Raw genomic sequence first — 23,185 nt, forward strand, 5'->3', positions numbered from 1 at the left:
TGACGAGGCCCTGTTTCCTGTAGTGTTCCAGCAAGCACGCCACTTGCACGCTTAGCGACTCGTTGTACATGTAGAAGTGACTGGCACCCAGCAGACCCCTTCTCATTCTGAGAGCAGGCCCATCCTTAATAGGGAGCCAGTGATGGGTTGACCCTCAGTTCTAACCTGATCTCCACTTTGGTAACGATGGGCAGCTTCCAAGGCAGCAGAGTGACGAGGCCCTGTTTCCTGTAGTGTTCCAGCAAGCACGCCACTTGCACGCTCAGCGACTCGTTGTACATGTAGAAATGACTGGCGCCCAGTAGACGGTTCAGCTCGAACCATTCTATTAGCCATTCGTCTCGCGAGTATGAGAAGTGGAACGGTTTTACGCACACGTGCAGGGTTTCCTGGAAATGGAGAGAAATATCATGAATAGGTGTATCGCAAAAAATTGACAGAAGAAGAAAAAATTGAGAAAGCAAAAAATTGAAATTGAAGTTTTGTAGAGGATATGTGTGGTATTGCGTGGTAGTTGCGTATTGCTTGCTTGGTCACTTGCTTTTCCTGCATGTTTAGCAGTGGGAGGGCGGCCGGTGGATATCGTATGATGTTCCTACACCCACAGTATTTTTAAAAGACCTATTCAATGATACCCCACACTATGGGGTAGACGAGAAAAAAAAAATCATCCCCACTTTCCACGTACCTAGGGGAGCTACCCTAAGAAACAGTAACTAAGTACAGCATACTATTATTAGCCAGCGTAAAATACGTCCAATCTGTATTAGCCCTTATATAGCTCGTACAACGTTTTTAAATATTACCTGACATGACGGACGGCTAGGTAGATTGTGCACTAATTACTGTAATTATCACGCTTTGTGAAACAGCAATTGTGGGACGAAGGCAGTATAAATGACAAAGTATAATAAGCTATTGTGTTTGAACTGCCTACAGTTCTAGTTTTCAGTGAAGAAGCTGTCAACTAGATTCTTTTCTATCACGATTACAGATAAACACATTTAGGGTTCAATGCAGTAAAAAATGTCTGTAGGTACTAAGCTGAAAAGGTCACAGGGTTTTTTTAAATTAAAATAGCGAGCAAACGAGCTGGTGGAGTCATCTGATGGTTACGTGATTACCGCCGTCTACCACTAAAGCGTTGACGGCCTTTCAGGAATTTGTTGGTCCGACCCTTGAATAACCCCATGTTGTAATCTAATGGGAGTTGATTCCACAATTTGCATGTGCGTGAAAAAAAGGGTCTGGCAACGGGCGGTCGAAGTGCACCAGCCACCCAGGTGGTGAGGGTGAAATTGTTTGCGGTGACATGCAGTGCGGTTGTAGAAAAAGGTGGGTGGAATGTGGTTAAGCAACTCTTCAGAGTACTCCCCATTATAAAGGCGATAGAACAGGCAAAGAGAACTTACGTCTCTGCGGTGCTCCAGGATTTCTAACGAGCCGCGGGGTGATTACGTAAAACGTTGCAGTAGCTAAAGCAACGCGACAGCAGTAGATTGCTACTGCTGATTGCGACAGTTCATTTGCTGTCTCTCTTCTTCTTCTTCTTATTTTGCTTTGTGGCTATTGCTGTCTCTCTCTAGCCGGACGTTTGACAGCAATGATCGCGAGATTTACGCCTGTCGCAAGCCTGTCGCGAGATACATTATCACCCCGCCCGCGCCGGTTAGTTTGGGGGTCGTTCACAAGTCGGCTAAGTCAGGAGATTTTCTTACCTCAATGCCACTTTTGGGTTCAGTATCACGTATTGTGAGCAGGTTGGTGGGCGGCCTGCTCGGAGCAGCACTCGCGACTATCGACAGAGAAGCACCGACGGTGTCCTGAGGTTTCACTCCCGAGTCCCTTAGAAGGCATAGCACGTACGTTGCGCTGTATTTCAGGTTCCAGTTTTCACGAATGGGCTGAAAAATTTAAAATACTAAATTAATATTAGTAGGTAGGTATTACCTGTAACAAAATCCCCGAGTTGGTAGTATAGATAATAATTAATTTTATAATCAGAACATTTTATAGTCAAGAGAGTCACTCAACGGGTGATGGAGAGTGCATAGCAGAGTTAGTTTCTCAGAAATGCTCTTCATTCCTATCATCTCAAGCAATCAACGGAGCGGTGACAGTCCGTTGGCGTCTTAAATAGGTATACAAGGGGTCGGGAATTCGATCCCAGGCGTGCCTCAAACTTTTCGGAGCTATGTGCGCAATAATCTGTTGGAGTTTGACAAACACGTCCAACTTTATAAAAACTAGCTGCCCAGGCGAACTTCGTTCCACCTAACAGTCGATTTAAAATTTTAAATTTGACACTCCATAAGAACCATCCTCGTACTTCAAGGAATATTATAAAAAAGAATTAGCGAAAACGGTTCAGCGGTTCTCGAGATTTGCGATGAGCAACACATTTAGTGATTCATTTTTATATTATAGAGAAGACTAGCGGTTGCCCGCCACTTCATCCGCGTCCCGCGGTAACTGTCTTCTCTCGGATATTTTCCAAAAAAAAACATTTATACAAAACTTGTCCTGACAATAACGAACACAACAAAACAATAACAATCCAATTTGGTGCAGTCGTTCGGAAGTTATGCGCGTACCATACATTTCAGGGATTCATTTGTATTTATAGAAAACTAACTTATGCTCGTGACTTCGTCCGCGTGGACTGCTTACATAAATTTCGAACCCCCATTTAACCCACTTAGGGGTGGATTTCAAAAAAAATCCTTTCTTAGTGGATACCTACGCTTTACAAAGAACCTACGCAAAGAACACAACCTCCAAACATGATCCTTGGGTTAGGGTGTGCGTTGAATTTTAAGTAGGTACATATACAGATTAGGTACAATATAAAAATTAGACGTTTTCAAAGTGTGAAAACAAGTCTAGAAAACAAAATAATAATAAAATCCCTAGTGCTATTATGAATTTCAATACAGCGCTATACAGCGTTTTGATAAGGTAGGACTTAAGTAATTTACTTAGTTACAGTAAGTACTTTGGTATTTACTTAGAAGCTTGGATCTGAGTAAGTAGATTTCACGTAAACTTTTAAACTAGAAATGCCTTGAATTTATAATTTCCATCCATCAAAGCTGCAACGGATGTTTTAATATTTAATCATTTTGTCAGTTTGTACAGCAACGCTATCTATTACTAAGTTCCGCTCATGACTTAATTTATTAAGAGGGATCTCTCTGTCACTCACCCCATACGAACGTAGTTTGGCTCGTTTGAATATTAACCAATCAAACCTAATGAAATTTTGGCGATAGATACGTTCTAGGAACTAATATCTATGTCTGTGGTTCTCCAGATTTCCGTTAAAGTATTAAGTTTCAAAGTTATATGGTCTCAAAAATGTACATACTTAAATCTTTAAGCCCCTGTAACTTTGAATATAGATATTTTAACGGCAATCTGGCAGACCACAGGCGTAGATTACTAGATACCTAAGTTTCTAGAACGTGCCTACAAAATTACATCGAGTTCAATTGGGTAAGGCGATATGCGTCCCAAAAGCGGTGTTGCGACACATTTCGGATGTTCAAAGAATGAAGTTTTGGCCTCAAAAACTACAGATTTGTTTGTTTATTTTTTTTAAACTAAAGATATTCTTTAGTGAACTATTTAATAAAAACTAAAGATATTCTTTAGTGAATTACGAGAGCCAAAACACGATTGGCACGATTTGGCTCGATACAAAAAAATCGCGGAAGTTTCCCCAAAAATACGTATTTTTTACACGGCCATTTGGAAAAAACAGTTTTATTAGATTGATATAAACCAATTTCAACATTTCGTACTTACGTTCAACGTTTAATACACTAAGGGATTACGGTATTATTTTATGGTAACAGAGCAAATTATGTTTTTGCAAATGAAAATACAAAAAACAAAAATACCAAACTTATTTTAGAACATAAAAATTACAAATCGAAAATATCATCTAAACCACCGCAGAGCAAATAGAATTTTAAATATAATTATTTCAAAAAAATTTTACAAAAAAAATAAAAACCGACTTCGTTACATAAACACTAAAAATTGAAAAATAATTTAATTTATTACCGAATATATTATGTATACAAGAGTTAATATAGTTCCATAATAATACTTTTTGGTGCCGGTGCCAATTAGCTTTAGCTGCGCGAATCGTCTAGACTTCATATTTTTATGGGACTCCACAATGGCACCTCATTGGCAAATTATTTTTCAATTTTTAGTGTTTATGTAACGAAGTCGGTTTTTATTTTTTTTGTAAAAAATTTTTATTTCACAATTTTTAGTGGCCCCATGGAATTATGCTATGACTGGTTAAAAATCTACTGTTTACTAAGCTATTACACTGATCGCGAGCAATTTACTCTTATCCGTTGAGGAGTTCCAGTATCTATCTTCGAAGATGTTCATCAGATCTTCACCAAATTGAAATGGGACTAACTTTGAAGTATACCCTTTCAAACAAAAAAAGAATTTTCAAAATCGGTCCAGGCGTTTTTGAGTAATCGGGGAACATACCTCCTCCTTTTTTTGAAGTCGGTTAAAAAGCGTGCAACTTTGCGCTCGGGCAGCCCAGACTATCGCTCCCGGTCGCCCGCAACGCGTCTTAGAGAGCACCCGTGTATCATTTCGCCTTAATATTCAAATGAGAACCAAACTAAGTTTGTATGGAGCGAGTGATGGAGAGTACCCTGTTAACTAATTTAGCTTAGACGGTAAGTTGAAGCCACAACTCAAGATAGTCAAAGTAATTTGCAACTTCTACACAGCTTTGGTAGGTAGGTTTACCGACGGAGATACTTCATAAAGATTCATGAAACTTGATATTCCTTTTGAAAGGTATCTTTACCGAGAGTAAAGTTAACAAGAACAAGTTAAATCTAATTTTAAAAAGACAGACAAGAGTTGAAGTCGTGTGGAGAGGGTTCCGGACGGTGAATACCTATATTACTATGTACCTATGTGAGTTTATACGCACAATATGGCTATTTCCGTTGTACACAATCTCTAAACTAAACTAAAATGGCACGTCTAAATCTATTGCTATCCCTTTCATAATGTTGCTCGCGGAAAAGGATAGTACTAGACTTAGACCTGTTAATTTAGTTTAGTTTAGAGATTGTGTACAAGAGAATCGGCCCCAATATTGTGAGTTTTACCACGCGGCGGGCATGGTGTGTATAGTAATTAGATAAGGCTAGCTTTAAGCTTTATTGTAATATTTTCGTAAAAAAAAGCTTTACCAGGTTATTTAAAGATGGAAAGACTTTTTATAGGTTTCCCTGTAATCTAGAAGGTAAAGACCTATTTTCTGTAAATTTTTTAATTTCCCGGATAAAATCATTATCTATGTCCTTTCCCGGGATGACTTCTATCTCTGTATCAAATAAATGATGCCCGCAACTTCATCCACATGAATTTTTTTAAGGAATCCCATGAGAACTCTATGATTGTCCGGAACAAAAAATAGCTTATGTCTGTCCTCGAGATGAAAGCTAGTTCTGTGCTAGTTCTGTCAGAATCGGAAGGTAAGCCGTGAAAAGCTAGCAGACAAACATATAGAGACATTTTTATTTATTGTAGAGACATAATAGTACCTATAGATTTAAAAAATGTATATTCTTACCTTAACCCTGGCTTTGAGTGAGATGGTGCGGTTATCCGCCAACCACAAGCGACACATTACTGGATCCGCGCCGCGCGTTTTCGTGGCTGCGATCACCCGCACCGCCGCAACTGTCCGTCGCTCCACGTATGCCGAATACACGTAGAATCTAAACCTGGAACAAATAAAATAGATACATATAATTACTAACCAAAAGACGTCCACAGCTGGGCATAGCTGGTATCTTGTAGGGACTATCACATGCCACGCTCTAGCGCCGCCTGAATCCAGCGGCTCCCTGCGACACGTTTGATGTCGTCTATCCATATAGTGGGGGTCTTCCAACGCTGGGTGTTGGAACTGGCTGTAAACTAAATTGTTTATATTTAAATATGTTCTTATTCTTATTTTTTCTAAAAGTTTTTTGTTTTACATTCGATGACATATTCACTTACTTCAAATATATATCTCAAACAGGACGTCCAAGTTTTTCCTTTTACTGATATTTTTCCGATAAATTCTAAATATCCCAACACGTTATCAGCACGAAGGCTGGAAAAATAAAAGTGGAAAAGTGGTATTAATTGTCCATTGTTGCTGTATTGGTTGCGTACATCGATGGTTGTGAACAAGAAAAAAAATTTCTTTCCTACTTGGAAGCTTAAAATGCGGAATTATTTCCTACATGAGGACCTGTGGTTCGTGTTGATGGGTATCCAGAAGGAGATACGACCGCACGAGTAGAAATACGACCGCTGCATCAATGAAGGTGATTCTGTTCGTCATGCTTTCGCCCTCTGGTGGACTGTACAGTGTAGATAGTTGATTGTACTGTTAATATTCCACCTAAGATGAATAGTGAAGATATTGCGTACGAGGTGCACTCTGACCGTCTGAGCAAGTATCAGCTCTGGCATATGGTTAGGACACTTATGTCGCATAGGCATGAATTAATTGAACTAGAAGAATCATCAGGTAGTTTAGGTCTTAGTTTTTTCTCATGTTAAGTTTTTTTTTTTTTTTTTCTTGTTCCTGTGTATTAATATTTTATGTTGAGTTTTTTTTGTAAGACAATTTAGTTTAAAGGGGGATGTTGGAACTGGCTGTAAACTAAATTGTTTATATTTAAATATGTTCTTATTCTTATTTTTTCTAAAAGTTTTTTGTTTTACATTCGATGACATATTCACTTACTTCAAATATATATCTCAAACAGGACGTCCAAGTTTTTCTTTTTACTGATATTTTTCCTATAAATTCTAAATATCCCAACACTGGGCCTTCCGGTGCGAGGTCGCCATTCTAGGAACCTTGGGACCCCAATGTCTATCAGTTTTTCGGACTATGTGCTCTGCCCATTACCACTTCAGTTTCGCAACCCGTTGAGCTATGTCAGTTACTCAAGTTCTCTTACGGATCTTCTCATATTTTCTGATTTGATTTTAAGATATAAATAGACGAAAAGTAAGTTTTTAAATTGCTTACTAACAATGTTATGAAGTTACAGGAGAGTGAAAAGTAATAACAATTTTGTAGTACGGGGACAGCTTTAGCCATTGTCGATGGATTAAAATTAAAAATGCAAGGCAATTCATCCAGTTGAAAACAACGTTGGTTACTTAGTTTCCGCAGCTGGTCGCTGGGAAAATATAAAACTCAGGAAACAAATGCAATCAAGTTGAGTGAAACTCTGCTTTTATTTAGTAAAAAAGTTATATAAAGGCTTACGTAGTTTACTATCATGCGCTATCCTTATAATCTCTTTTGATTTTATGATAGCTCGATGAAATTTTTAAAAATCCGGCCTTACATTGCAAAGGGCACTCAGTCTGTGCAAAATGTCTGCTTCCTAGGTCCAAGGGTTTGAGCTGACCCATAGACTTATTACTGAGCTGACCGTTAGTGAGTTAGTGAGACCGATTCATTCACTGAGTGAGTAAACCTTTTCTTTTGATATATTACTAGCTTATGCCCGCGACTTCGTCCACGTAGACTACCTACTCAAATTTCGAACCCCTATTTCACCCCCTTAGGGATTGAATTTTCAAAAATCCTTTGTTAGCGCCTACGTCATAATAGCTATCTGCATGCCAAATTTTAGCCCAATCCGTCCAGTAGTTTGAGCTGTGCGTTGATAGATCGATCAGTCAGTCAGTCAGTCAGTCAGTCAGTCAGTCAGTCAGTCAGTCAGTCAGTCAGTCAGTCAGCCAGTCAGTCAGTCACCTTTTCGTTTTATATATTTAGATTTAGATGTAGACTCTTACATTAAAATATACACTTTTATATTAATAGTAGCGGATACCTAGCGTGTGCTATTAGACTAAAAAACCATCTTCGCCTTTCGAATGAAACTGGTTTGGGGCACATCGTTTGGATGGTTTCAACGTCTTATAACGGACATATGTAGAAACATTTTTGTGTTTTAGGTATGAGATATAAACAGTTTGTTGAGTGTGTAGGTAGGCACGTGACATCGATCAATCTGAAATAGTTAGATTAGCTCATTTCACGGTTCGTACGTCCGTATAACCACCCCATTTCCTCGGATACATAGAACTTCGACCGAACGACATAACAGGAAATGGAAAAGTACTCGTTCCTAACAACGTGAGCTGGGAAATTGTTCGTTACTTCTGAAAAGACGTCGCTGTGGAAAATGTGCCAGGAAACGTAGGTATTACCGCTCAATTTTAGCCTTTCTATAGGCCTTAGCATGGTTTTCCAATATGCTTTGGTAAGCTTTATGGATAGGGTTAAGGTTCGTACGCACCTGAGCGGCGCGGCGCGGCGCTTCAGTCCGACTGCAGAACGCTTCACCTCAGGCCGCTCGACGGTGCCTACCGCACTACAACTTCAGTACGCGGCACCTCGCGTCACTTGCGCGTCACTTTTATACCCGTTCGCGTACGAGCAACAACGTCGCAAGATGAGCGACAGTGAAGAGGATTTGATTATTATTTCTTTGTTGTGCAGAAGAAGAACGAATTATCGAAGAGAAAAAACCGGCCAAGTGCGAGTCAGGCTCGCGCAATGAGGGTTCCGTACTACAGTCGTATGATTTCGATAATTCAAAAACTATGATGCATAAAAATAAATAAAAATCTGTTTTAAAATGTACAGGTGAAGACCTTTCATATGATACCCCACTTGGTATAGTCACTCACTTCGAAAGTTGAAAATACTAATTATTAGTTCATGACCACAATTTAATTTTTTTTGTGTGATCTAATCCTAAATTCACGGTTTTCAGATTTTTCCCCAAATGTCAGCTATAAGATCTACCTACCTGCCAAATTTCATGATTCTAGGTCAACGGGAAGTACCCTGTAGGTTTCTTGACAGACAGACGGACAGACAGACAGACAGACAGACAGACAGACAGACAGACAGACAGACAGACAGACAGACAGACAGACAGACAGACAGACAGACAGACAGACAGACAGACAGACAGACAGACAGACAGACAGACAGACAGACAGACAGACAGACAGACAGACAGACAGACAGACAGACAGACAGACAGACAGACAGACAGACAGACAGACAGACAGACAGACAGACAGACAGACAGACAGACAGACAGACAGACAGACAGACAGACAGACAGACAGACAGACAGACAGACAGACAGACAGACAGACAGACAGACAGACAGACAGACAGACAGACAGACAGACAGACAGACAGACAGACAGACAGACAGACAGACAGACAGACAGACAGACAGACAGACAGACAGACAGACAGACAGACAGACAGACAGACAGACAGACAGACAGACAGACAGACAGACAGACAGACAGACAGACAGACAGACAGACAGACAGACAGACAGACAGACAGACAGACAGACAGACAGACAGACAGACAGACAGACAGACAGACAGACAGACAGACAGACAGACAGACAGACAGACAGACAGACAGACAGACAGACAGACAGACAGACAGACAGACAGACAGACAGACAGACAGACAGACAGACAGACAGACAGACAGACAGACAGACAGACAGACAGACAGACAGACAGACAGACAGACAGACAGACAGACAGACAGACAGACAGACAGACAGACAGACAGACAGACAGACAGACAGACAGACAGACAGACAGACAGACAGACAGACAGACAGACAGACAGACAGACAGACAGACAGACAGACAGACAGACAGACAGACAGACAGACAGACAGACAGACAGACAGACAGACAGACAGACAGACAGACAGACAGACAGACAGACAGACAGACAGACAGACAGACAGACAGACAGACAGACAGACAGACAGACAGACAGACAGACAGACAGACAGACAGACAGACAGACAGACAGACAGACAGACAGACAGACAGACAGACAGACAGACAGACAGACAGACAGACAGACAGACAGACAGACAGACAGACAGACAGACAGACAGACAGACAGACAGACAGACAGACAGACAGACAGACAGACAGACAGACAGACAGACAGACAGACAGACAGACAGACAGACAGACAGACAGACAGACAGACAGACAGACAGACAGACAGACAGACAGACAGACAGACAGACAGACAGACAGACAGACAGACAGACAGACAGACAGACAGACAGACAGACAGACAGACAGACAGACAGACAGACAGACAGACAGACAGACAGACAGACAGACAGACAGACAGACAGACAGACAGACAGACAGACAACAAAGTGATCCTATAAGAGTTCCGTTTTTCCTTTTGAGGTACGGAACCCTAAAAAAGAAGAAGAAATGGATTGCTGACATACCAAAGTCACGATATCAAGAAGGATATCACATTTTGTTTCCTCGCCTTCTTAATGACTCTGTACCATTTCACATTTACTTCAGAATGTCGAAGACAAAATTCTTTATGCTATTGCCTAATAGTTTTTGTGGAAATTACATTAGAAACAATAGGTATACCACACAGGTCGGTAATATAATCCTACAAGAAACCTATGTCCAGCAGTGGACATATCTATCGGTTGATGATGATGATGATGATGATAGTTTTTATGGAAATTATGGAAAAAATATTTATGCATATCCATACTTATATTATTATCAACGCAAAAGTGTATTTGTCTGTCTATCTACTAGCTTTTCACGGCTCAACAGCTTAACCGAATTTGATGAAATTTGGTACAAAGTTGAATTACATCCCGGGGAAGGACAGGCTACTTTTTATCCTGGAAAATGAAAGAATTTCCACAGGATTGTTAAAGGCCCATTTATATGAAGTTTGGACCAGAGGTAGCTTGCATTCCGGGAATTGACAGAGGTAGGCAACTTTTTATCCCGGAAAATCAAAGAGTTCACACGGGATTAAAAATCTAAAAAAAAATGCAACTAGATGATGCCTGCGACTTCGTCCGCGTGGATTTAGATTTTTCTATAGGTGAGCACATTTCCGGGAATTACCTACTAGTACCTATATACCTGAGATAGATTATACCCTGTAGGATAAAAGTAGCCTATGTGTACCTACACATAGGCTAGTTTTATCCCGAAAATCAAAAAGTTTCCACGGGATTTTTAAAAAACCTACATCTACGCGAACGAAGTTGCGGGCATCAGCTAGTCCCTTAGGTTCTGTGGAAATTACATTAGAAAAAGCATTTTCGCAAAATGTCTTTGTTTTATGTGCAATAGAATATATAAAATAGGCAGGTAAACACAGGTACGTATTATATCTAAATACCTATCTAAAAGAAAAAGGTGACTGACTGACTGATCTATCAACGCACAGCTCAAACTACTTGACGGATCGGGCTGAAATTTGGCATGCTGGCTAGCTAACTAGCTAATATGACGTAGACATCCGCTAAAAAGGGATTTATGAAAATTCAACCCCTAAGGGGGTAAATAGGGGTTCGAGATTTGTGTAGTCCACGCGGACGACGTCGCGGGCATAAGCTAGTATAATATAAACACAAGTACAATAGGTAGGCATATTTCCGAAACTATTAATTCTACCTAGATGAAGTAGGTAGGTATAATAATATGTACATAATATATTATAGTTATTTAATCAGGATTATTTTTACCATTGATGTTTTCTCATAACGCTCGGAGAGACATTTATACATTTAGACACTGGGAAGGGGGGAAGCCGACATCCTAGGGGTTGGGACCTTTGAGGATATACTTCTAAGAGCATGAGGAACACGTCATGTGTCAAAAATTAAACCTACGTTATTTATTTTGAGGTCTATCTTGCCGATTCTTGCCTGTACTTTAAATACCTAACAAGATGCGCGTGTATCTTATTCGAGCGACGTACGCATACTGAAGCGCCGCGCCGCGCCGCTGGGTATGTCGCACTAGCGTCACTGCACTGCGCGTCGCTTCGGTGCGCTTCAAAATATTCTCTCCAGCCGTGCCGCGCGGCAACGCGCGGTGAAGCGCCGCGCCGCGCCGCTCTAGTGCGATATGCGCCATACAAAATGATAGAAATGATATTTTGAAGCTCTGTGCCGCGACGTGAAGCTCACTGAAGCGCCGCGCCGCGCCGCTCAGGTGCGTACGAACCTTAAAACTTTGAGTGCGTTGAATGAGCTAGACGCCCGGCAACACGGTCGGCGGCGACCGTAACGGCGATTACGCACTGCTCTTCCGTCATCCGAGGTCTATCCGTCATCCGTGTTTTCTTAATTTTTGTTTTCCGAAATTCAGGCAGTATTCTCGCCCTATATACAGGATGTAACCGGAACGCTAGCAAAAACGAAGACGGGTGTGATTAACTACTGATGATTACTGATATGATAACAAAAAAAAACGCGAAAAAGTCTCAAAATCCTATATTTTGTAAAAGTTCACAATATATTGCAAATAAAACATCTGACTGACGCTAGAGGTCAACGAACGTTGCGTAAGTAGGCCATTCGAAGTCAATAGTCACGTCGCGTCGTAGCCGGGGCATTGACCCAAATTTTAAATTGTGGGGTTGAAAATACTAAATCACTAAAACTACAAAATGAGGCAAATGGTTATTGGTATTTGATTGTGTTTAGGCAGTAGTATAACAATAATGCTAAGTTTTTGCTAGCGTTCTGGTTACACCCTGCATACCAACACCAGCAAAACTCTATAGTATTTTTCCACCCTTATATAATGTCTCCCCTAAAATGTCAACAAGCCGCTTATTGCCCTTATTTAGAATCATAAGTTTTTCTTTATGACACATGATTTATTAAATCCACTTTTCTGGCATGTGTCCAGTACATTGCAGACTTTCTTATCTCGCTACCAAAGCTACCTAAGGCTGACTGCCCATTGCCTACTAGCGCCTTCAGCTACTATCCATCCAATCCAATCCAATTCATCAGCCTTGTTGCGTCCACCGCTAGACATACCTAGGCCTTTCCAAGAGCGTGCCACCAAACACGGTCCTCTGTCTTTCTCATCCATCCATCCATCCAACCAGCTACTAAGCGGTAATTTTTACCGGCTTATATTTCGATATAATTATAACTATGTTTCGATCCAAATATCGCCGATCTGTACGCTTAGTACGAGATTCTATGTCTCATCAACGTTGATAGTATTCGAGTGTCGAAAACCTTCCGCATTATAGTAAACTGGATCTTAACTGCTTTGTTTTAAAGCTCAAGTTTGTCTACACATCTACAGCCAGCGCTCCAAGCGGAAACGTTGCGAAATTAAAATCAGTGGCATTGAATTTTTGACTATAATTCAAGGTTGTTTAGGTCTATTTTACTTTGACGGTATTCTGTTTCGACTCTCGAATTCTAGCAACGTTTGGTGTAACATAAAATCTTATACTAAGCGTACCGGATTGAGTGTGTAGCGTAGCATTCGCCAACGAATGTTACTCGTAGCTGTCTCTACGACATCTACCAGTGTTAACTTATTTAAGCCTGAGGTGCGCGCGACGGATCACATAAAGCACTGCTGATTTTGATGTAATTCATTACAAAAAATCATACAATTATTTTAATAAGCGCCTAAAACGCAGCGCACCTACTGGGCGGGCGCCTCAGGCGCCTGTTATAACTAGTCCCTTAGGAAGGCTACATTTAGGCGCTAGCTTACACAGTGTGCGTCCAGCCTAAGAATAATATGCGTTAAGGGGTTGGCTGTGGTGAAAGTTGAGGTCAGTGAAGCGAAAATTCGGTTAAATAGGTCACAACTTTGTACCTAACATATTATAGGTAAACATTGTTCAGTTTGAAAATATCACAACAGCAAAGTTAGGAAAGTTTTGTAACAATAGGCTACGGAATGCCTTTAATACCTTTATTATTTTAAATACCTAATATTCGCTTGTATCTTCTTAGGAAAAAAGGAACCCTTATAGGATCAGTTTGTTGTCTGTCTACTAGTCGGTCGTGTCTGTCAAGAAACCTATAAGGTACCTACTTCCCGTCGATCTAGAATCATAAAATTTGGCAGGTAGGTAGGTGTTACAAGTAAAGGGAAAAATCTGAAAACAGTGAATTTGTGGTTACATCATAAAAAATAATTAAAATTTGTTATTTCTTGTACGATGGTACGGAACTCTTCGTGTGCGAGTCCTACTCGCACTTGGCTGGTTTTTAGGTAATAAGAACAATTATTTACAAATGTGTATCTCCGAATCCGTACTTGGCCACCGTGGTGGACTATGGCCTGAATTCTTCTAATTCTGAGAGAAAATCCGTGCTCAGTAGTGAGCTGGCGGTGGGTTGACAATGATGATGATAATGATACGTTACGTAAAGAGCCTAAGGGAAGATTTAAGCCTGCGGCCCAGGTGGGAGCAGCTGTGAGTTCCGTGGGGCGGCCAGAGTGTAGAACAAACTCTTATATTTACAAGAAATTGTGAGGAAGACGCGCGGCGTGTCCCAATCGAGAGCGGGTGGCGAGCGGCATGGTATGTATGGCAACGCGCCCGCTGCCCGCTCCGCAGGACGCACCCGCTCCCACCTGGGCCGCAGACTTAAGCTCATTTACAGCTCATCGCGAACTAAAGTTTATGTTAGTTCACAAAACTTTAGGCGAGTCGCGGACATTTATTTGTTAATTTTATATTATTTACTTGAATATAACGGTCGGAACCCAACACGCAAATGTGAACAATACAATGAAATACAAACTAAACTATTTTCATTTCCGTTCTAACTGTTGCTACATTGTTTCGCACGAACATGGATACATCGGTGAACAAAGTTATCATCAAAATAATCAACTTCTGTCTCACCACAACATGCTAATTAACGGCAGATACGTATTTTTACACATGTATCGTGGGTAGCGTGTAATAATAGGCTAGTTGACACTTTTTTTAAGTAGGTCTTAAATGGTTAATATTTGTCCTATTAGATCAAAAAAATTAACACTATATTTTTTTGCGCCCTAAAAACCGTAAAACTTTAATTTAAAAATATATTTTTCCTAGACAGGTGAAAACACTGTCGGCCATGTTTGACCGATAGATTATCTGTGCTCTGACGTCATGCATTTGTAAACAACAGCATAACTTCCCAAAGTTTAATAAACATGACTTCTATACTAGTTTACATGAAAAATATAGTAATTATCGTTATTGTATTATCCGAGAATGTAAAAAACGCATCGATAAAGACCACAGGAAAGTTGTGGATTAGAGTGCCCAGTGAAATAAAATACGTAACACGCGAAGACTTGCTTAAAGGGATCCTATATGACTAACGACTGCAACCCAAATTTATTTTTGCAAAGATCACTTTGTTGTAAATTCAATTTATAAAGAGAAAACGATATTTTTTTACGTTTACTATGAGTTTTTAAAAATATATAAAAACTAGCTTATGCTCGTGACTTTGCCCGCGTGGACTTCATAAATTTCAAACCCCCATTTAACCCACTCAGGGGTGGAATTTCAAAAAATCCTTTCCTAGTGGATACCTTCTCTTTACCTACAAAGAACACACCCACCAAATTTCATGTATCTAGGACCAGCTGTTTAGATGTTTAGGCTGTGCGTTGATATATAAGTTAGTCAGGACTTTAAATTTTATATATATGGATACTACGTTAGTCCCCGCGTGACATAGGGATGACATTTCTTTGTTTACATATTGAATGACGTCACATCATGGCTGACAGCGTTTTCTGCGTTTCAAATAAAAATAAAAACTGTATTTTTTTAAATTGGATTTATATATCCATCCTGCGTTTTTAATAATTGTTATTGATATATTTCGTTGTCTTAAGCAAAATACTATAATAAATAATCATTTATTGGACGAAATTAGATATGAGTCAAGTAGCCTATTATTTTTTGACGACCTCCCTGGCGCAGTGGTAAGCGCTGTTGTCCTATTAGTGGGAGGGCCCGGGTTCGATTCCCGGCAGAGGTTTGGAATTTTATAATTTCTAAATTTCTGGTTTGACAAAACCGTGCTGCCAAGCGGTTTAGCGTTCCGTACGATGCCGTATAGAAACCAGAGGTGTGGATTTAATAAAAACTGACATACCCCTTCCAGGTTAGCCCGCGTCCATCTCAGATTGCAGTCAACGGCTAACTTGTATCTGATAAAATCATCGATGTAATAAATAAATAAAAAATTGAACTACCTGATGCCGGCGACTTCGCCCACGTAGTAGGTACGTGGGAATTCGTTAATTTTTTGCATACTTAGTAAATATCTGAAAAGTATCATAGGCTACATTTTATCCCAGAAAATCAATTAGTTCCCACGGGTTTTTTAAAACCTAAATCCATGAATTTTTTTAAAATCCATACGGACGAAGTGGCAGGCATCATCTAGTTTTACATTAAATATAATATTATCTTCTAATAATACTTCGTTCCGGCTATCGGATGTCCTAAAATCCGATTAGTAAAGGATCGAATCGAAAGATAGGATGATGTCCTTACCTAATACAAAAGCCCTTTAATCAGAATTCAGATGTGCTACACGTACCTACTGGAATGGCTACAAATCTATAAAATATGCAAGGTTTATTTACATTCAAAATGCGAAATAAAGTACCTTTATAGGGTTCCCATATCTAAAAGATTGCGTATCTATAAGTCCGCGATAGGTTTAGATGGCAATCGGGGTATGAGACGGGGGCACGCTCCGCACAGCCGCACGTCCCCGCGCTCGCCCGCACCAAGTTAGCGCAGGGACTGTGCGGGTGTGCGGGGCGTTCCCTACCCGATTGCTATCTCGACCTGTCGCGTACTATATGTGTATTCGAGTGCCTCATTTCTATTGTTTCTTTTTTACACTAGTCTAGACTTTCAGGAGACATACAATTTAAACAAAAAGACTAAAATGTGCGTCTCCCGACAATAAAAAATACAAAAGTCACATTCGTAAAGGAAAAACCAGACAGCTGAATAGTTCCCGTGAAGAAATTGTTTGCCTTTTTTAGTCGTTTCATAAATAACAGGCAACGATCACAGCCGATACAGCCTAAAACGCACATAAAAATGTGATCGATGATGTGTTTGTTGCATTTAGAATCGAACCAACAAAAACCAAGGAGAAAATATTCGAAATTCAAATGGTCCAACAGGGTCGTTGGTTTGTCGTCAGAGCGCACGGATGCACTATAAGAAATAATAATAATATTCCAAATTCAATCATAATTGACTTAATATTCGAAATACAATTTAAAATTTATGATTGACGGACTCAAAAGTGCACAAGAATAACATTTTATTTTATAAGTTTAACTAGCTTATGCCCGCGTCTTCGTCCGTGTGGACTACACAAACTTCAAACCCCTGCTTTACCCCTTTGGGATTGAATTTTCAAGAATCCTTTCATGGCGGATGTCTACGTCATAATAGCTATCTGCATGCCAAATTTCAGCCCGATCCGTCTAGTTACTAGTAGTTTGAGCTGTGCGTTGATAGATCAGTCAGTCAGCCAGTTAGCTTTTCTTTTTATATAATATGTAGAAGATTTTATTTTGTCTACTTACCTATATGTTCGAAATCTAGTATTTTACTTATTTTGGTTAAAAGATAAATTAATCGCAGAAACCTCGGAGTAACGCGTAAACAACGTGATTGGCGGGCGGCTGCGAGGCTTTCTGAAGTCAGGTTTTTCACTCGTATCATGATTTGACTGTTTGCGGGAACAAAGGTCCTATGAGCCGCGTATAGTGCGCCTCTACGCATTTCATCGAGAAGCTACTTGATTACCTTTTCTTCAAGATAAGGAAATATCTACCAACAAAAATACAATATTTCTTTATCAGGGGTCAGAATTCAAGTTTTCAGTTTGATATCTAGATATTTAAATGCTCACATAATTCGAAATATTCAAGTTAACCCGATTTACGGTCCAGCTCGGAAGTATAAGTCCTACCTAGTCCTGTGATACACGGTACACGGCTTCGAAGGATTTTGAACCATATTTTTCAAAGCAATATTCTTAGGCCGGATAAATGTTTGGGCTTTATTTTACTGCTACGCCGTAGCTTACAGCAAATATAAATGTTCGGGATATGGTTTATTTTTTGCATAACTGGAGCTCAATACCTAAGTACCTAAACCTACACATTTTACTTTTTTATTCATTGTAATTTTATTATAAATAGCTCTTACATTCATGTTTTAAAGTGGTATATTTCTTTTTACGAAACAAACTATGTTCCTGAACATAGTTAGTTTCGTAAAAAAAACTATACCAGGTAGAGGTTTATTTCTTAAGTTGGAGTATTTACAGTTTGCAGTAATCATCAAACCAAAACCCCTCTTCATAACAAAAGAAATTGGAGAGATAAGTCAAGTGGTATTGTAGAGTCTCAGTTTTAGAGCCCTTGTAAATCTACGCCTAGAGTGATCCATCGTGTAGCCAGCCAATATTGTGTCTACATAATTATTATTTATAAGTTCTAGTATTTATTTATTTTGCAAATCCTCGGCTACCCAAAGGTAGCTTTAATATAATAAGATTTACGTACCTATAGGAACGTTTTTCAAAGGAAAGTACGTTTTAGTAGAAGTATTAATACCTAAACTGTATCTATAGTTATGACCAATTTTGAGATGATGCGTATATTGAAGCTTAGAGGTTGAACTTACATTACATCCAGTTCAACCTCCACTTCCCTCCACTCAACATTCCAATTGGCATTGCTTTAAACAAATATCCGAAAAATGTTTTAAGTAATCCTGTTTTAATTACAAAAGGTTAGGGTTTTTTAGCAAACCTAGACATATCCCTCCCGCTCCGTAGTAAGGCAAACCCTGTTAAGATATAAAAAGAAACAGGTAGGTAGGTACGTCAGTGAAAAGGAAATGTTTTAATGAACCCCGACAATGGCACTCATACGCCAAAGCTTATGTTTTATCTCAGGAAACTCTGCGCCTAATGATGTGTCGCTCATGTCACGGAAGAGATTCCGCAGACTGTTAGAATTTAATTAAACCCTCGGTTAAACGTGTGAGGATCATGTCGTATTGCTCTTCAAATGTAGAGCAATCGAGAGAAGGATCAGACGCGGATCACGACCGTTTCAAGTAAATGTTTAAAGTACCTATCACAAAGATCTTATCTCGCATGTAGGTTATGGTAAGTACTCGTAGGTACGTTTGATCAATTTACCAAATACTCGTAACTCACCTAAATGTACATAACTTCGTGTATTAGTTACCTATTTGGTGTACCTACCTACTACCTAAATAAATTGCTATAAGTGACGCAAAAATATTAATTCTTATTAGACTAGAATCCTGATCCCGGTTTTTTAAAATCCCGTGGAAGCTCTTTGTTTTACTGGCATACAAGTAGCCTATATTATACGCGTCTCTGAAATGCAAGTTATCTCTATACCACATTTCGACAAAATCGCTTAAGAGTAACCATTGAGGAATTAAGTAGGTACATAGTAATTCAATGAGAGGAAGGGTCGTGAAATGGTAACAGATCATAATATAGACCGACATGGACAGTCAGACACACTATCGCATTTATGATATTATTACCGCTTATAATATTAGTATAGATTGTTTTACAAGAAGCTGGTATAATGATTATAAGTGTTTTCTAATTAAATTAATTTGCCCAATTTTAGTCGAACATACAAACTTATATCGCTTCTAACTTCGTCTTGAGGCTTCAATGGCATTAATTTACAGCGAACTCCAATCCACTCTAAACTTACTAATTCAAACTGAACTCTTAACCTAAATGAATCTCAAGAGTAACATCGCAAGCTTTTATCTGATTGCTTAAAAAGCCATAAAATTATCGAATTGATTCAGGCGATTTGAAAAATGATTATTGTCTACTTCACTTTTAAGCAAGGAAGAAAGGCACTCGCTTTAAGTAATTGAAATCGATTCTAACGATCGCGGACTGAAATAATTTAAAAATAAAACGGTGTTTTTGCATTGCTAGGTATTTAAATATTAAACGGATTTTTTCCTTAGCATTTACTTCTAGTTAAATATACTCTAGCGTACACCCCAGCCTTCTTCATACTTCTACTAATAATAATATTATGTACTTATGTATATTCAGTACCAGTAGTACAAGATTTTACGTCTCACCAAACAGAACCAAATTCGAGAGTCGAAATACTTCCGCATTACAGTAAACTGGATCTTACTTGCCTTGTTTTAAAGCTCAAGTTTGTCTACACTTCTACAGCCAGCGCTCCAAGCGGAAACATTGCGAAATTAAAATCAGTGGCATTGAATATTTGACTTTAATTCAAGGCTGTTTAGGTCCATTTTACTGTAACGCGGAAATATTTCGACTCTCGAATTTGGTTTCGTTTGGTGAGACGTAAAATCTTGTACTACGGGTACTGGCGGTATATACGGTAAAGGCATTTCGAACCAGTGGTAGACGCATTTTGACGATTCAAAAGTACTTGTAAAAGTTTAACTGAATAAAAAATATATTATATGTGTGTGTGTGTGTGTGTGTGTGTGTGTTTTGCTAGATTTCTATAAAAACATAGATCGTAGACCTCTACAATAGCATAAAGTAGGTATCTTTACCTACTGTTATTACATAAATAAAGTACGAACTACGTATTTCAAACAATTGCTAGATACACAAAGTTCCACGAGGATATTTCGCAGAAAGGCAATATATTCTCCCTTTCAGTTTGAAAACAGGTATAGAGCAGATAACGTGAATTCCCTCGAGGCCTAAAGATACCATACATCACGTGTGAACAACATAATCCAAAGCTTACACGGGTGAAATAATTCAATAGGTAAACCGTACGCGGCCTATATTTTAAAAACTGTTCAAGTGCGTATAAGTCCCGCAAATTGCTATTGCGCTGAAACCATGTCTCATTAACATCGAAATGACGTCATTTTGACGTAAGCCGAAATAAAAATAAGTATACCATCAGCTCGAAACTTCAGTCTAGAGCTGACGTCACTAAAATGGCGGCCGCGCGCATTAGCAATTTGCGGGACTTATATCAGAAATCAGAACACACTTATGATACAGAGTTGCTAAAAACTTTGCTGATTTTGCTGAAACTGATGCCCGCGACTTCTTCCGCGTGGATTTCGGTTTTTAATGCCGGCTCCACACGTTGGCCCCAACGCTGGCCCCAACACTGTTCGCCCAACGTGTGAATCGGGATATTATCATTGGCCCCAACACTCGCACCAACGTTGGGAGTTGGTCGTTCTATGTCGGGGTTTTCAAACGAATCTGCGCCAACGTTCGCTTTCCATCCACACGTTGCCACCAACGTCAGTCTTGTTGCAATACACATCGAGTGCGTAGGTACGTCCACCATCTTCTTTTACGTGGCATTTCCTTTAATTTCATTTAACAAATACAAATTATATGTACGCCTCCACTTTGTACTGTAAAAGCGCTTAGAGCAATTTCGATTTCTGTATCGGATATCTTCACGTTGGCTCTGACGGAACAGAAATGTATTAATAGCCAACATGTGGATGCCTCACTAAAATAACCAACCAACGTTGGTACGAGTGTTGGCACCAACCTGTGGAGCCGGCCTAAAGTACGGGATTGTTGGAAGTTGGTTGGAACTCTTTGATTTTCCGGGATAAAAGGAAGTATGCCAGGTCCTTAAATATCTATAAGTACTAAAGCATCCCATGCAAAAAATCACGTCGATCCGTTGCTCCGTTACGACGTGATTGGAGCACAAACCAACAAACAAACACACGTTCGCATTTGTAATATGGGTAGTGATTTCAATCAGTGCCTTGCCTTCTAAGCCAAAATCTCAAAAAAACTAGCTATTTTTCACAACTGACTATCGTGTTTTTCCATTGATGTGGGTGTTTTTCAATAAGCAAGATGGCGGTTTTCGCTTCGGTGAGCATCTATTTAGTGTGAAATCCTGCCCCACATTGCGCGCCCGTATCCTTATTCGATATCCACTGTACTGTAAAATGGTTTCCCGTGGACGTTAATAAAAGAATAGTGTTATAGAAAACGTTGGCTATCTGCGGCAATAGATATGGATAGCTATCGATTAATTTTATATTTTTTAGAGCTCCGTACCTCAAAAGGAAAAAGGAACCCTTATAAGATTACTTTGTTGTTTGTCTGTCTGTCTGTCCGTCTGTCTGTCGCGTCTATCAAGAAAATCCTATAGGGTACTTCCTGTTGACCTATAATCATGAAATTTGGCAGGTAGGTAGGTCAACGGGAAGTACGCTGTAGGTTTCTTGACAGACAGACAGACAACAAAGTGTTCCGTTTTTCCTTTTGAGCTACAGAACCCTAAAAATCGGAAAACCGTACATTTTTGGTTACATAACAAAAAGAATTTAAATGTGTTCACAAAAAAAAAAAATAGTTTACTAAATCACGTAGGTACATAATTATATTTTGTTAGGTAGGTAGATACATATATCTTGTACGATGGAACGGATAACTTCGTGTACGAGTCAGACTCTCATTTGACTGGTTTTTATTATAATTTTCCTTTTTTGGAACCACAGGTTGGAAGTTGGAACAAAGATCAACGTTTTTATTAGCTTAGTTACTCGCGTAGCCGCTAGGAACTCTGTTCAAGTTGTCATGCAAATAGACAAGAAAACAGAAAGGATTTTTATTCAAATACCTACTTAAACGTTTACAAGTGTTTTTGGAACATAAAAAGAATGTACCACTGATGCACTGCTAGTTCGGAACAATTCCATCTCTATATATAAAAATGAATCGCTAAATGTGTTGCTAATCGTAAATCTCGAGAACAGCTGAACCGATTTCGCTAATTCTTTATTTATAATATTCCTTGAAGCACGAGGATGGTTCTTAAGGAGTGAAAAATTTTAAAAATTTGAATCGATACGAAGTTCGCCGTTGCAGCTAGTATTATAATAAATGTGAAAGTGTGTTTATTTGTTAGTTTCATAGATAAAGTGGTTGGTTTATTGGTTTGTCCTTCAATCACTTCGCAACGGAGCAAAGGATCGACGTGATTTTTTGCATGGGAATTGGGTATGGCTAAAAACCTCGAGAGAGACATAGGCTACCATAAAATTTACGCAGACGAAGTCGCGGGCGACTGCTAGTATAATCATAAGTGTACCCTGCATTACAACGAGATCGAAATCAAAAATTCATTGCCACTGATCGCAAAGTAGGTATGTAGACACACC

At 39.4% G+C, this 23,185-nt stretch overlaps 2 protein-coding genes across 3 annotated transcripts in view; one reads left to right on the top strand and one right to left on the bottom strand.

The window, feature by feature from the left end:
- Nucleotides 1-23,185, top strand: part of LOC117987946 (lysophospholipid acyltransferase 7-like) — a 300,396-nt gene that overhangs the window by 56,686 nt on the left and 220,525 nt on the right. The gene's annotated exons all lie outside the window — the stretch shown is intronic.
- The window catches only part of LOC117987501 (uncharacterized), a 90,690-nt gene that overhangs the window by 11,646 nt on the left and 55,859 nt on the right, over nt 1-23,185 (bottom strand). For both annotated transcript variants that reach the window (XR_011237475.1, XM_034974527.2), the window contains exons 3-5: nt 5,627-5,780; nt 1,719-1,904; nt 166-389 (exon numbers count right to left, since the gene is read on the bottom strand). Coding sequence is in view for 1 of the 2 variants with exons in the window: in XM_034974527.2 (XP_034830418.1) it covers nt 166-389; nt 1,719-1,904; nt 5,627-5,780 (564 nt within the window). In the remaining variant the exon portion in view is untranslated. The remainder of the gene's footprint in view (nt 1-165; nt 390-1,718; nt 1,905-5,626; nt 5,781-23,185) is intronic.

Source organism: Maniola hyperantus, chromosome 13 (assembly GCF_902806685.2).
Source record: "Maniola hyperantus chromosome 13, iAphHyp1.2, whole genome shotgun sequence".
In the NCBI taxonomy this organism is placed as follows: domain Eukaryota; kingdom Metazoa; phylum Arthropoda; class Insecta; order Lepidoptera; family Nymphalidae; genus Maniola; species Maniola hyperantus.